At 38.6% G+C, this 14,388-nt stretch overlaps 1 protein-coding gene across 1 annotated transcript in view; it reads right to left on the minus strand.

Annotated features, from left to right (window-relative positions):
• MLIP (muscular LMNA interacting protein) overlaps nucleotides 1-13,371 on the minus strand; it is an 82,409-nt gene extending 69,038 nt beyond the window's left edge. The window contains exon 1 of the mRNA XM_026034298.1: nucleotides 13,293-13,371. Within this exon, the coding sequence (XP_025890083.1) occupies nucleotides 13,293-13,371 (79 nt within the window). The remainder of the gene's footprint in view (nucleotides 1-13,292) is intronic.
• Between the last annotated feature and the right edge of the window lie 1,017 nt (nucleotides 13,372-14,388).

Raw genomic sequence — 14,388 nt, forward strand, 5'->3', positions numbered from 1 at the left:
CTCTCAGCCTTTGTTCATATGGTAGATGTTCCAGGCCCCTGATCATCCTGGTAGCCCTAAGGATTATGCTAAGGTTTAYAATCTTGAGAATAGTTTTCTCATCTCAAAAAAAAAAAAATACATATACCTCAAGGTAAATGTGCCTGTGTTTGTCCTGGTACAGCTGATCTCAATCGCCTGTGCAGAGGAAGGTCTGTGTCACTGAGCAGCAGAAAAGCTGTTCAGCCAGCCTAGCCTAATAAACAGCATTTAATGCCACTTGCATCTTCTTCACCTGTGCAAGTATGTCAGGAGACTTTGCACACCTAAGAATCTCCCCTCCAAAGGATGCCTGAGCTCTTTATTAGATGTGTTTGTCTAAAGAAGTGATTTCAAGCATAGCCACCGAGGGCCACTTCTGCAGCTGCCAGGTGAACACTTACATGTTTGCAGTTTGGTTTGAAGCATCAAAACTGATACGACTGTGAATCTGCTACTGCAGTGTTGCCCTCTCCTCTCTTAGATGTTTCTTTCTTCTAACGTGTCCCACCAAATTTTCTGTAGAGCCTAGAGTACTTCCACATCAGATTTCATTGATTTTTAATAGGCTCTGACTTAAGCAAACTGAGGCTACACACACACAAACAGACATATATATATATTTACATTCCCACTTCATTCTCCTTATCCTCAGGCAATTACTTGGCTGAGTTAACTTGATTTGCAGGTGCTGGCAACCCAGTGAGCAGGGAGGGAGCACGCTTGTGGCTGAGAGAAGAGAACAAGCTTTCTCCCCAGAAAGCAAGCTGAGCCTTCACACATAGCCCCCTCCTGTTGATCTCCCTGTGCAGGTGAAGAGCTCTGTGCTCTCTGAGCTCCTGTCCAGTGAGTGGCCTTCACAGAATTAAACCGTTAAGCAATGCGGATTTTCCCTCTAGGAAGCAAGTTCCTTCTGTACAAAGCAGTCTGTCTAAAGAGTGCTACCGGATGCTCCTGATTTCCCTATACAGGAAGAAATGGTAAAGGAAATCTGATAAATCCTAACATGAGGACTGAAAGTGTTTGTGCGCTCTGGGTGTGATGGCCCAGCCACAGGGAGACTGATCTCCTGGATTTCATATTTGTCTCTTCCCTTGTCTAAGAAGGTTGGGCAGAACAYGCTCCAGCTTACTTACTTAGCTCATAACTCATTACTCCAGCTCCTAACACGTCTCAGTTTGCTTGTTGGGGAGGTTTCCTTGCTCATAGCACATAGCCTGACTACAGGCATAAACAAGGTCTATCAGATGAGATGCAATCTAGTTCTTTCCCTTCCTGGCTTCTCACAAAGGAATTTCCTTATTTAATCATTTGTAAAAAGTATCCTTTGTGAAGCTTTTAGGATTATTATTATTATTACTATTATTATTATTAGAAAGAACTACTCTTTCTGTTCTGATTTATGTTTCACGATTTTTTTGGTTGAAGAATTGGACTATTCTGCATTGTGCTTTTGTAACAGAGATAGAAACCTAAACAAAAACCATCAGCCAGTTGCTCTAGTGCTGCAATCCCAGGAAATTCATAGAAGAAATTATGCAGAAATCATGCAGAGTTCTCACATAATTTTACTGCCTCAGTTTTTCACAAAATCCATGAAGGCGGCTATGGAGTTAATATTTAAGCAATGAGAGTGAGACTTTTTCCCATATTTCTGTTCACCATTTTTGAAAAAAAAAAAAAAAAAAAAAAACCCAGAAACCTTCACTGCATCCCAACTTTCATTCAGTCTTTGAAGGAAGAATGACTAATCTGATCTGTGAGTATCTATTCATTATACACTTTGAATCCTCTTCTGACAAATTGCTGTCAGGAAAAAAAGCATATATTAAGTCTACAAAATGCATGCCATTAGCAGTAAGACTTTTTCTCCACATTTCTTAAGTCTATGCTTGAAAACAGAATACAGCTTCAAGGAGAAAAAGTCTGGTTCCCTTTATCACTAGTCAAACTAGTGACAAAGTCTGAATTGTCCCTCTTAGAGCAAGTCATGTGTCTCCAGATTTTTTTCTTCATAGAATAGTGATAAATTACAGACAACAGCTTTCATTAATAAATACATCAAAGAAAGTCAATTTTCAGGGGCATTCACTTTGATAAGATAAAGGCGTGTATCAGCTGTGCAGATGGATCCTACTGTAGCAGTGGTGCCTGAATAACAATGTTCCCTACTGAGAAGGGCCATGGTTATTGAAATATGGAAACTGTAGTATTTAAATCCGCATTATTAACAATATAAATGGAATGTTTTCCTAATCATCTTGTCTTTTACTGTACAGGTGAGGGACATAAAGGAAAGACAAAAGTCTGTAAGATGATAAACTCCACTGATTTACTTAAATTCCTGAAGGTTCTCTTTCCATTTAAAAACGTTGTGCCATCCATTAAGTGGTGTGGCTATTAAAATATTCTAACATTTTTCTTAGGAATGGGAATATCACTGTTTTTTTATCGGGACTCAGCCCAGATTTTRGTTTACATTTTGCTTCTATTTACATTTGTGGATAAACTTTCCACACCACATTTGGTGTGTCATCAGATACCCCTGTTCCAAAGCAAAGACACCTCTGAGTGGTGAATGCAGGCATTTGAAAGGCAATAGAGCAGCTTCATGATGGTCTGAACAGCAGAATTTCTGCAGACTTACATTGATGCAGTTTCCCTGTGTTCAGCATGCACCGAGTGTAGTTAAGGAAATGTGAGCACTTACCACAACTACACTTCAACATGTTTGAACCTCCCTCTATAGTCAAGGGAGAGAGAAGGAAACAATTTCACCATAAAAGAGCATCTAAACTACATCAGGGATTGCACCTGAGAAGTACTCATTTTCATCCATTCATCATAGCAAGAGTGTGGACAATCTGTTCAAATGTAAAATGTGACACTGTAGCTGTCTAAGCTTCAGTGAGATGAATCACTCCCTATTGATTAGCCATGCTATGGGGGGAAGAAAAAAAAGAGAGGAAAAAAATATATTCCACCCTTAAGGAATTGAATATTAGGTAAAATAGAGCAAGTTCTAAAGCAGTGGAAGAGAAAGGATTGCAACTCTGGGCATACCAGCTGCCTCTTTGATTATTCCAAAGAAAGGCAGGTAGAATAAAAATTGAAAACTGCTGTATGTCTCAAACACTTGGCATCCATATCTGTAGCTCATAGCATAGGTCTACCCATTTATGCTTAAATTGGTACTCTAGTGGTTTTATTTTTCTTAAAACATATAGTTTCTATATCTGAAATCTCATGCTGGCACCCAAATTTTCTGAGGGAAGAAATGTTAAAATGAAAATAGAATGACCAAGGAATGAGCATGAATTCCTCGTGTTTGTTTTGAATGAGGTGTAGCACAAGAATACTAGAAGGCAGTATTAGAAATAAAAAGGCATTAGCTGTTAGTTACAGAAAATGCAAAACAAGGGTAAATCAAATGCTAGAGGCTCTTGAATGCTTAAACATTGGCTCAGCTAGGATGATTTATGTCCTTGGATCAATTTTCTTTACAATCTTTTCACTGGAAAATCTCTAAAATCAAAATATCATTTCTAGTTACCTAGCAGAGTCATATACTAAGGGTTTGACATCGGGATCAGCAAAGATTTGACATCAAAAGTGCAAAATCAATTGCAATTGCGGTGTGTTTGTGCCAACATGTGGCATGGCAGTGACAGATGCCTGTGCTGCCAGTGAGATCAAATTTTTGGAATGGATGTGGGATAGCAAGTTCTAAGCTCAAAGAATGCCACCAGAGCTTTTGCAAGCTGATGCTCACTATCTCATGGGTACAGAGATCAACTCCCCCCTCACAGGGCTCATCTCTTATTCACCAATTCTTTGCACTGCAGGTGTTTGTGAGGATAACATTTACCTTCCACATCGTTTCAGTTAAAGAAGCAAATATTTTTTTCAATTTTCCTTGACTTTTTTTTAGCTCTGTTTTCTTCCCTTTTGTTGTCTGCCAAGCACAAGCAAGGTAGCATTAATCATAAAGTTCTGKCTGACCTTTAAAAAGATTCAGTGCTAGGAACCTCCTTTACAGTCCAGATGAAACACTTGCATCATCCTAGAAACGGCATCTCTTGAGATTATAGATAAATCTCTATCAAAGCAAAAAGAAATCATGGACACAGAYGATGTCAGGCACAAACAGAAAAAAATCTGATTTTATGAGTGAATTGGATRAAAAAATGGGATGAACTTTCCTTGCCATTTCTCTTACGACCGCACTAACACCCACCCATTTGCCTAAACAATCTCAGAGTAAGGACAATGAGTAAAATACACTGTAGCTTATTCTCTGGTGAGTATTTTCTTAAAGCTCAATCACTTCATGGGATTATGCATCTTCTTCTCTAGTGACTGATATTCACTTGACCAAAGCTAAAGGTCTACATAGTAGATATCTACATTTGAGCTACGCTCTCTTCACAGAAAACATAGAGACATAAGCACTTCTAAAGCCCCCTTCATCCTACCAACAGTACAGTTCTAAAACAGATCAGATGAATCATGCTTTAAAATTTGTGTGTGTTTTTTTTTAAACTGACTTAAAAATAAACCTAAGGTGATTTGCTCAGATATCTGAAATAGGGGAAATTAATTCCAATCTAAGCATCATTAATTGGACAATTCATGCATAAGATTCCCTGTAAATATTAACCTGCAATACCTAGAACAAGGCTATGCCTAGTGCAACACGTTGTAAAAAAAGTATTACTTTATAAAGCACAGTTTTGACTTTGATACCATGAACTATTGGTTTCATGATAGTTGTCATGAGGCATCACATGAACTTATTAGACAAAAACATTTAGGCTTTCATATATATATAACACATAATTACATCATGAAGYTCATTGCCTCAGAAAGTTTCAGGTGCCAGAAAAATAACTGAAGTCAAAAGCAAGAAAATATATACATAGAGAATAGGTTCATCAAGTCAAAACAGTGGTCCAGATCTAACTGCCAATTTAGAAAGACCTTAATCACTCTTGTAACCCTGGAGGATACCAGAGCAAGGCATAGAACCRTGAGTCAGCCATGTGCCCTTGCGGCCAAGAAGGCCAATGGGATCCTGGCCTGCATCAGGAGGAGTGTTGCCAGCAGGTCGAGGGATTCTTCCCTTCTCCTCAGCTCTGGTGAGGCTGCACCTGGAGTACTGTGTGCAGTTCTGGGCTCCCCAGGACAAGAAGGACATTGACCTTCTAGAGGGGGCCCAGGGGAGAGCAACCAAGACAATCAAGGGATTGAAGCATCTCTTGTATGAGGAAAGACTGAGTGAGCTGGGTCTGTTTATCCTGGAGAAGAGAAGGTTGAGAGAGGATCTGATTAATATGTATAAGTACCTAAAGGATGAATGTAAGGAGGAAGGGGCCAAACTCTTCTCAGTGGTGACCAGTTATAAGACAAGAGGCAATGGGTATAAGTTGAAACACAGGACCTTCTGTCTCCACTTGAGGGAGAACTTCTTTCTTGTGAGGGTGACAAAGCCCTGGAASAGGCTGCCCAGGGAGGTTGTGGAGTCTCCTTCTCTGGAGGTCTTCAAAAGWCACCTGGATGAGACCCTGTGCCTCACCTGGATGGACCTCRTGTCCCTGCTAGAGCAGAGGTATTGGACTCGATGATCTCTAGAGGTCCCTTCCAACCTTAACCATTTTGTGATTCTGTGATCTATCCTATTTTCTATGCCTCTTTCCTCAACTATGAACAGCACATGATTTGAGGGCAAGACACTGGGTTAGATAGACTCCCATGAAGTCACTAAGTCTATTCGTATTTTCTGACCTAATTTTGCAGACACATTCCCTACACCTGAGAGCCCAGGAAGGAGTGTTATAACCCTGCCTCACAGCTACCATTTTTCCTATGAACGCTGAATGTGGGTTAAGTCTTAGTTTTAGAAGCAAGACATGAAAATTCCAAACAAAAATGCAAGGCATCATCCCACCTATTTTTACAGTCCTATTTCAAAACCCTTTTGAGGGGGGTCTCACTCTCTACTCTTCGCATGTTATTTTGGTATAGATATTTACTTGTGAGGACCTTGTAGGAGCCAAACACCTACTTGACATTATCCACGCTGTTTGTCATCAATGTGACTCATCAGCAGCAGTCTCATCTTCTATCTGTTTGGGCAAGGCTGCAGAATTGCTAAGAATAGCAGCACAACTTGACTGCAGAGTGTTTTTCTGAGGAACTCAACTCTCACAGTGTGACTAATGCTACTAATTACATTTTTGCCTCCATCTTGTTAGAGCAGGATACAAACAGCAAGAGATAAGGTAGCTTCTTACTGTGCTCTGTGTTTTCCCATCCTTCCACTTCAAGACAATGACATCATTACCCCAAACCCCCCTCCTAAATCCCCTTCAGCAATTTTTTTTTCTGAAGAATGAGACCCATGGGGGTTTTCCAGTAGAATTGTGGAGCTCAGTGGTGACCTATAATCACAAAACTAAATAACACATAAGCATGTTTTGTATATTCTTTTCCCCTTCCATTCCTGCCTTTCTTTTAAATTATCAGATTTACACTTACTACTCTGTAACAGCATTGACTGTTGTTATGCATAACCAAGTGTGAACATTTGTGACAAACCAAAATGGATTACATTTGTTCACATTAAAAACTTCTTCTAGATGACAGGAGAAGTAAACAAAGGAAGGAAGTTTGTGACATTAACCTAAGACAATCTCTTCTGAGCCCTCTTACACCAGTTCTATAGGAAAAAAAAATATAATAATGAAAAAATAAAACAAGCTTAGGAATCCTAGCAATATTTTACACTAAGTAACTTTCATTCCATTCATCACATACTAATTAGAAAGCAATGGATTACCATTGACTTCCAGCATGATCAGCGTAAGTGTCTGGGTGATTATAAGTGACTGACTTCCTTCTTCTCTCCCCAAAAAGATAAGACAGAGGAATGTCCCAGTGCTCTCAAAAGAGGAACTAGTCATGGCAGGCTACAAGAAAATCCTTCAGAACAAAAGACAGCTTTTTTTCTGCATTAGGACAGGCAGCAAAGAAAACAGTTACATTTGGAGATCCAAGGTGGCTAACAGGGGTAAACCTGTGTTCAATAATGGTACACTTGGGAATAATATTGGAAGTTTTGGCTCTTTTTATCAAAACAGATCACAAGTGTCTCAGTTGCCTTGGTTGCCTTGGTAGATAGGGAAACATAAGGCTGAGCACTAGCAGCTAACAGTGAGAGCACTGAGAGCACAGTGAGAGTGAGTGACAAATGCAGCCAGAGCACTCATGGATCTCTCTATAAGCAACCATCACACAGCGGTTACAACAAGCATTACCATGGAGTTATCAATTTTTTCAGTCACCAACTCTGAKCCCTACAGAGATTAAATCACAGTATCAATCCAAACAAAATCAGTGGAGTGCTTCAAATTAAGCATGTGCACAGACCTGTGCAAAGTCTTTGCCCAGAGTATTTATCAGGTAGCAATCATGCCATTAACCAGACACACACATACACACAAAAATCACCTAACATAAAATGTCAGAAATTAAAGACTATTTCAAACTAGCCAGTTTGTCATTATTGCAAAAGATAGCAGATTCCTGAAAGCAAGATGAAGGAGAGCAAAAACATAATCTTGCAATATCTCACAAACAGGGCAACTGCACAATTTAATTTATGTTATCTGATATTACTCCAGGTTTGTTTATGCTGAAAACGCAAGGTTATCTCTAAACTCAAATAGACAGCAGACGGCTGGTCTGGAGAGAGCTGTAAAGCTGTTAGAGGACAACTCATAGTGTATTATGCACAGGCTGGGCGATACCAGCTCTATGCCGCAAAATGCTGTAAACACTTCAGAAGACACAGGGGAACGAGAGGTCAGCTGAAAATGTGACATATTGCCTTGTGCTGATGTGCTGATGAGTGAGAAGGCAAGCTCAGCACTGAAAGAGCAGCAAAGGTGGATTGTGTCCTGTGCCAGAGAGAGATTAGCCATGGGGACAGCAAAAGCAGAATAAATCAAGCAAAGAGCCAAAGCATTCTCACTTGAAGATACGATGGAAAGTTTCACTGCTGACTTCCTGAGCAGGAATATGTCTTCCAGTTATACGGCCATCCTGAGATGTAGAAGTCTTCTTTATATCTATCTTTAGCTATAGATAATGATATGTCTTTAGACATAAAGATATCTGTATCAAGATAAATATAAGTCAGTATAAAATCATTTGTGTCTAAAAAGATCCTGAAGACTGAGTAACCAGTGCAGTCAAGCATTTTATATAAAAGTGCCAGAGGGAAAGGAGGGGAATCTTGTTTACAATTCAGCTGCGAGCGTCAATGGCAAAACTTGTTCGTTTGGAAGGAAAAAAGTTGTCTCCAGTATCAGTATCATCCCACGCAGAAAGCTGTGCTAATGAAGCCAGCAGAAAATTCCCGCAGATTCAACAGCATGAAGACCCATCTTGCAAGATATGAAAGRAGAGCTGGCTACGCTTCTCAATTACACTGTGACTGTAAGTGGGCTCCAAGTGTCTAGCAGGGCTTTAACATACGTTATTAGAATCACTTTATCCATGCCATAGATTGATATAAAACACATTAGTGGAAAGAGGTACTAGGTGATGTCAAGCCATGCTTAACCTAACCTTTATGGCAATTACTCTGTGAATTCTACAAAATTATTTTTAAAATGTTAGAGAAAATCTAACACTAAGTATGAATGGTGAAGTAATAGACCAACTGTTAAAGTTCATCCATTCATTTCACACATGCCAATTATGACAAAGAATAAGGCTGTGAAATATTCGGCCTAGTCATTTCTCTAATTCTACTATTTTTTCCCACATTTCTTGATTCTTTTCTTCCCTCTTACATATTTAATTGTCCCTTTTGTTCTTTTAGTGTTTTATCTGTATTTTTATACATTACTTTTGTTTTCATGCCTTTGATTTTTCTGTTGCCTTGCCTCATGTATGCAATACAAATCTGTCTGCAATGTGCAGCCATCTCTAGCACACTATGTGGGACTTTAACTAGGTTAATTCATCCACTAGCACTGGAGTTTTCCTGTCACACCCCAGCACTGCTGCCTACCAGCAGCCCCCAGACTCAAGCCATCTCTACACCACCAGTGCTTCTCCCCACAGTACCAATTTTGSTGACCTACACAGGGAAGCAGTAAAGATGTCTGGCCAACCATTGTTGCTTCAGGAAGCAACCAAGCTTTGAAGCTCCCACCAGAAAGAATTCAGGAGTTCTAAAAAGGCAATTGTGCTTCCAAAGTGCTCCTAGTTTCTACTTTCTSATCCCTCTTCCTGCCTTCATTGTCTGGAACCTTTGAGATCGCACACTGGAGACCCCACAAGAGTCTAAATTTGTGGGCTGAAACWTCCCTAGGTACCTACACTGCCATCGATGTTCATCTGAAGGTGCTCCTGCTTTGGCTCAGCTCCACACCTAGGTGATTAACTCATGCCATGATTTATTGATCAGGTGTTCCAGAGCCATGTCTCCTCATAGGCAATATCARGGATCTCACAGCTGCCAAAGAGCATGTGTCACACCATGAAACTAGGTGTTGGCAGAAACGCCTAGAAGCCCAAGGCATTTTTCTAAAATATTGTCATTGATGTTCAGCTGGAGGAGGTCAGAGCTTGATAAAACTTTACAATAATGGACCAAAAACATAAACTTAACAGATGAGAATATAATGAAGCAAATAACAARCTGTCTCCATTAAAAATAAATGGTTGTGCTTTCTCTATTTTCWGTGTTAAAAAGTCTATTATTTCAGGCGTTTTTTGTGAGTTAATTGTTTCAAAGACCTTATGTACTTACCAGGTCACCTAATGCCTGACTAGTCTTTTCACACACTTCATAAACCACTCACTTCAGCATATGTCTAACAGACCTAAACACACTTTGCAAACCTTTTTCCCTAAGTGAGATATGCTCAGTACTTTTCAGCATGAAAATAGGCAGACTGCATCTTTAACTTCACTTCATTAAAACCACATTAAAACATAATGCTTCATTTTCCAGCACAAAAACATAAAGAAATTGCCATTTATGTTGATACTTTGTTTATAAAATTCTTTTTCTAAATATATGCATACACACATTTAAAACACATATACACATATTTTAAAATAAATTAGACAACATTTCTTGGGGATAAGAATATAAAAAAATGCAGGGATGTTTGGTCATGAATCAGAGAGAAAAAAACAATCTGTTTACAATCTTCTGAAGATTGACTCAAGATCACATGAAACAGTACTTCATATATATACTCAAAAGAGCATTCAATAAACATGTGAATTTGATTTGAAAGACATCTACAAAAAAATGTATGCAAAGAAATAAGACTACTGCAGCTTGTACAGTGCATTTTGGAGACAAGAGTAGTCACTGGTTACATATTTGCTCATACTCTTGAGCAAACAGGCCCTAGTGCAGGTGATTCATGGGTGAAATTGCGACATGCATTATACAGAATTACATCAAATGGTAATGATAATGATGACGTTGAGAATATTCTCCTATAGACTACACTGCATTGTGAATTTTAGATAAAAAAAGAGAATACGAGTAGAACGTGCCTCAGTGTGATAAGGTTCCTTCAGAAGACCACACACTCTGCAGTGACACGGTCTTTTCTGAGTGCTGTAATCAGAAGTCTCTAACAATATTGTAAAATACTTTTCATTTCGGCTTACATATTGAAAGCTGGTTAATAAGAGAGCTCGTCAGCTCTACTCACACTTTCTTCCACAGATGTGGCTCTAAGGCTATATAAGCAAGCACAACAAAACTATTCCTTATGGGTTTCTGTCTGTATTCTGCTGTAAGGCAGTATTTCAGACTTGGGCCCCTTCATGAGTTTACTGCCTAATACAGTCCGTATGCAAAAGGACATGTATATAGAGAGAGACATAATATTGGATTTACTGAAAAATAATCATCCACTCAGACATTAGTTGAAATGAGTTATTCAGCTTATTCCTCATGTGTTCCTCATTTACTAATTGGTAGTGTGCCACCCACACCCCTTCTTGCTGGTGGCCAGTTTGTTAGACCACTTTGCATTGTGCAGAACCATTTTTCTGAATTCATCCCTTTGAATGTAGTTGTGTGGAAGTGTGGAAATTTCTTTTTCTTTGGACATCTCAAGCCTCTGACTTTCTCAAATGCAAATTCTGCATTTGACAGGAAAGAAAAAGTTCTGAAAATGCAAAAATATTTAATTGGGAAGAGAATGATGAAATATTATGGTTTATTTTACTATGTTTTATTTATAAAATCATTGAGAGTAACTGCTGCTTTGTTCTACTCAAATCCTATCCTGCTATAGCTGGTGGTCATGATTCGTAAGCAAGTCTACAACAGTTACTTAAGAAGGAGGACTTACATCTATTCTTCTTCTTAACAATGGTATCATAACACTTACACATTAAATGAAAAGAAAATTAAATTAGCCCACATAATCCTAATTACCAGACCTTAAAGCACAGTTCTTCACACTCAGATTCCTGGAAGCTATAAATACTTGAGCTCCTGAAAACCCTCAACAGTCCATCACGCGACACAGCACTGAGTCACCACAAGTCATTGGTAAGGCTGCGAACCTTAGACCCATAGGACAGACCTCTGCTCCTTAGAAACTGGAGAAAAACTGCTCATTGATGTGATTACAATATAATTTATTCCTGTAATTCTTCAGCAAACAGACTTTCTGTTCCAGGAAGGATGCTATAGCCGGAGATAGCTTGYAACAAAACTCAGAAGCTATACAGTAAATACACATACCAAAAAAAATYGTTCTTAATTGCTCCCCTCCCAATAAAGAAACCATTGAAGTTTTCTTCATATTTTTATTATCTGCAAATACCAGTGTCAGTTTACCTAATAAGATGTAAATAGCATATAACTAGAACGAAATCTGCTGCATTTTCAGCTGAGATTAGTTTCAATATCGTTAGTGAAAGGAYTATCATCTGTTAAGCAGAGAGAAACAAATGATGCCCATTTTTCTTGCTTATTTCTAACACAAATACTGATTTTTGCATTTTGCTACCTTTGTCTGAGACTGACAGAGAGAAAATAGCTTTGGCTTAGGAATTTTGACAGGAATAACCTCTTTGTTTGATTATCACCGAGGTCTGCTGATGTCTAGATTTTGATTTGAGTATATTTAAAGGTGYCTTTTCTACAGAAGAATATTGCATGATTTAGATACTGCTTGTGGCTGAAAATCTAATGAAATTTTGCAGCAAGTTAATTACATAAAATCATCACCAACAGCTACTTTCATAAGTAGCAGTAAAATGGTGATAAATGTGCTGTCAGTAATTTTTTTCTGAGATGTATGGAGTTTCTATGAAAGCAATTTTCAACCTATCCTATGGGGAAACAAGTTTTGATGGCTCTTGCCAGAATCTCTAATTGCAAGCAGTTCAAATGAATCCAATTGATTTATTTCACATAATTTAAAAGCATAGCACTTCAAAATTCCTGTCATTTTCCCCACGTTTGATTTCCAAATGTTGTTTCTTGATCAAGACAGAAAACACAAAAGAGTAAAAACAGAATGTTAATACTCCAATCTCTGTTCTATTGAGGGAAATGTGAAATCATTTTTTTCAGATTTCTGTAAATGTCAGTTCTGAAGTATGAATGCATTCATTTGTGTACAAGTCAAGATATGAAAAGCTTCAATCTGTTGCTTTCACCCTTCAGAACCCTGAAGAGCCTAAAAGCCATGGTGCAGAGTTAATTTTTCATCTAAATTCAGCAAATCTACTTGTACCTTTTTCATCAAGAATGGGTCTTCATTAGTTCAACTTATATTTTATTAATCCTTTTAAGCCTATCAGGAAGGAGGATAGGAAAGGACACAGTGAAAAAACCCCAAGAGAAAGTATATTGCAGTATGTGCTGCATATCACCATCAGCTCCTTGCTACCAGTTAGCTCTCAACAATGAAGTWTTTAATGCAAAAAGGTTTCCAGGAGAACCGTTACATTCAGACAGTCAATCTTGCCTTAAAACAACCTAGTCAGAAATCTGATGGCACTGCTRTATGGTGCAGTTATTGCTACCAGACAGGACATCCAGTAATTTGGCCAGTTATATAAAAAAAATATTTGTGAACAAATAATTCTGGTCAAAAATTAGAACTATCATGTAAAGCTTCTTTCATCTTCTGAATAGACTTTGGCCTGCAGATTTGGCTATGCAATACRCCCATCATTTTTGTAGGTCTGCAGAGTGCTTATACAGCACTTACCATGCAATGTAGAGGACTGATAAGCTAGCACATCTTTTTTCTTCTTCTTGTCATAAATATCCTTCCAGTCAGCTTTCATGGTCAAAGACCATAAAGCTAGTGTCAGTCAAACCAAAAAACAAGTCTCTTTTTGAAATATTAAATAAAAAAAAAAAAAAAAGAGAAAAAAGAGAAGAAAACAAACTTTCATCTGAACCTGCTGTGTGGGTGAAGTCACTATTTTGCTTGAACTCATGAACTCTGATAACTTCACAAGAAGAAAAGCAGACACTTCCCTCTGTTTTGTCTTTTGCAGAAGGCAGGGAGACAAARAAACCGTTCAGGTCCAGTTCTCTGTTCTGCTCCATTCTACAATGATCAGAAGTGATGATTTTTGTTCTTCATTAGCCTCCCTTCCCAAACCAGGGCACTGGCCATTTTGTCTGCAGATGTCAGAAACAGTCTGTATCCCACCTCCCTCTGAGATCATAGTTCAACACTCCCCGGATTTGCAGACACAATTCCATTTTCAGGAAGAATAACAAAGAAGTTTTGAAATCTTGAAAACGGTTGCAGAAAAGAACTACCATCTTATTCATGGCGTGATTCATCACTGCATGGAGAGAGAGCTGACAGCTCACACCTTTCAGAGATGCTATATGCCAGGCACCTTGCAGCCACCAGTGGCTTCACTCAGTCTCAGTCTGAATCACCTCTTTGCAACCACAGAGGTGAGAATATTGTGGGTTTTTTAAAAATGAATGTTCACATTCTTGTGCTCCTAAGTGATTCTAGGACATGTAATACCATAACAGATACTTGTGTTACAGGATAACAGCTCCAACAGCAGTCCCGGCCACTGCTGGTCTATGGAAGACCATCTTAATGGTGTTACAATAACAGGATAAAAAGAGAATGACAGTACTTGTTCCACTTATCTTTGCTCATTTTTTATGCTTAAATTCACTGATAATAAATTAATAATGGCTATATAACAACAGCCTATAATGGATTCTGATTCAGCTGCAAGGGCAACCACAAAAACATAACAGCATTCCCCAGGCTTTCTTCAAATTTTCATCCAAAAAAAAGTTCATAATTTCATCATCAGTGAACA

Source organism: Nothoprocta perdicaria, unplaced genomic scaffold (genome assembly GCF_003342845.1).
Source record: "Nothoprocta perdicaria isolate Ctin4 unplaced genomic scaffold, notPer1 scaffold_141, whole genome shotgun sequence".
Classification (NCBI taxonomy): Eukaryota; Metazoa; Chordata; class Aves; order Tinamiformes; family Tinamidae; genus Nothoprocta; species Nothoprocta perdicaria.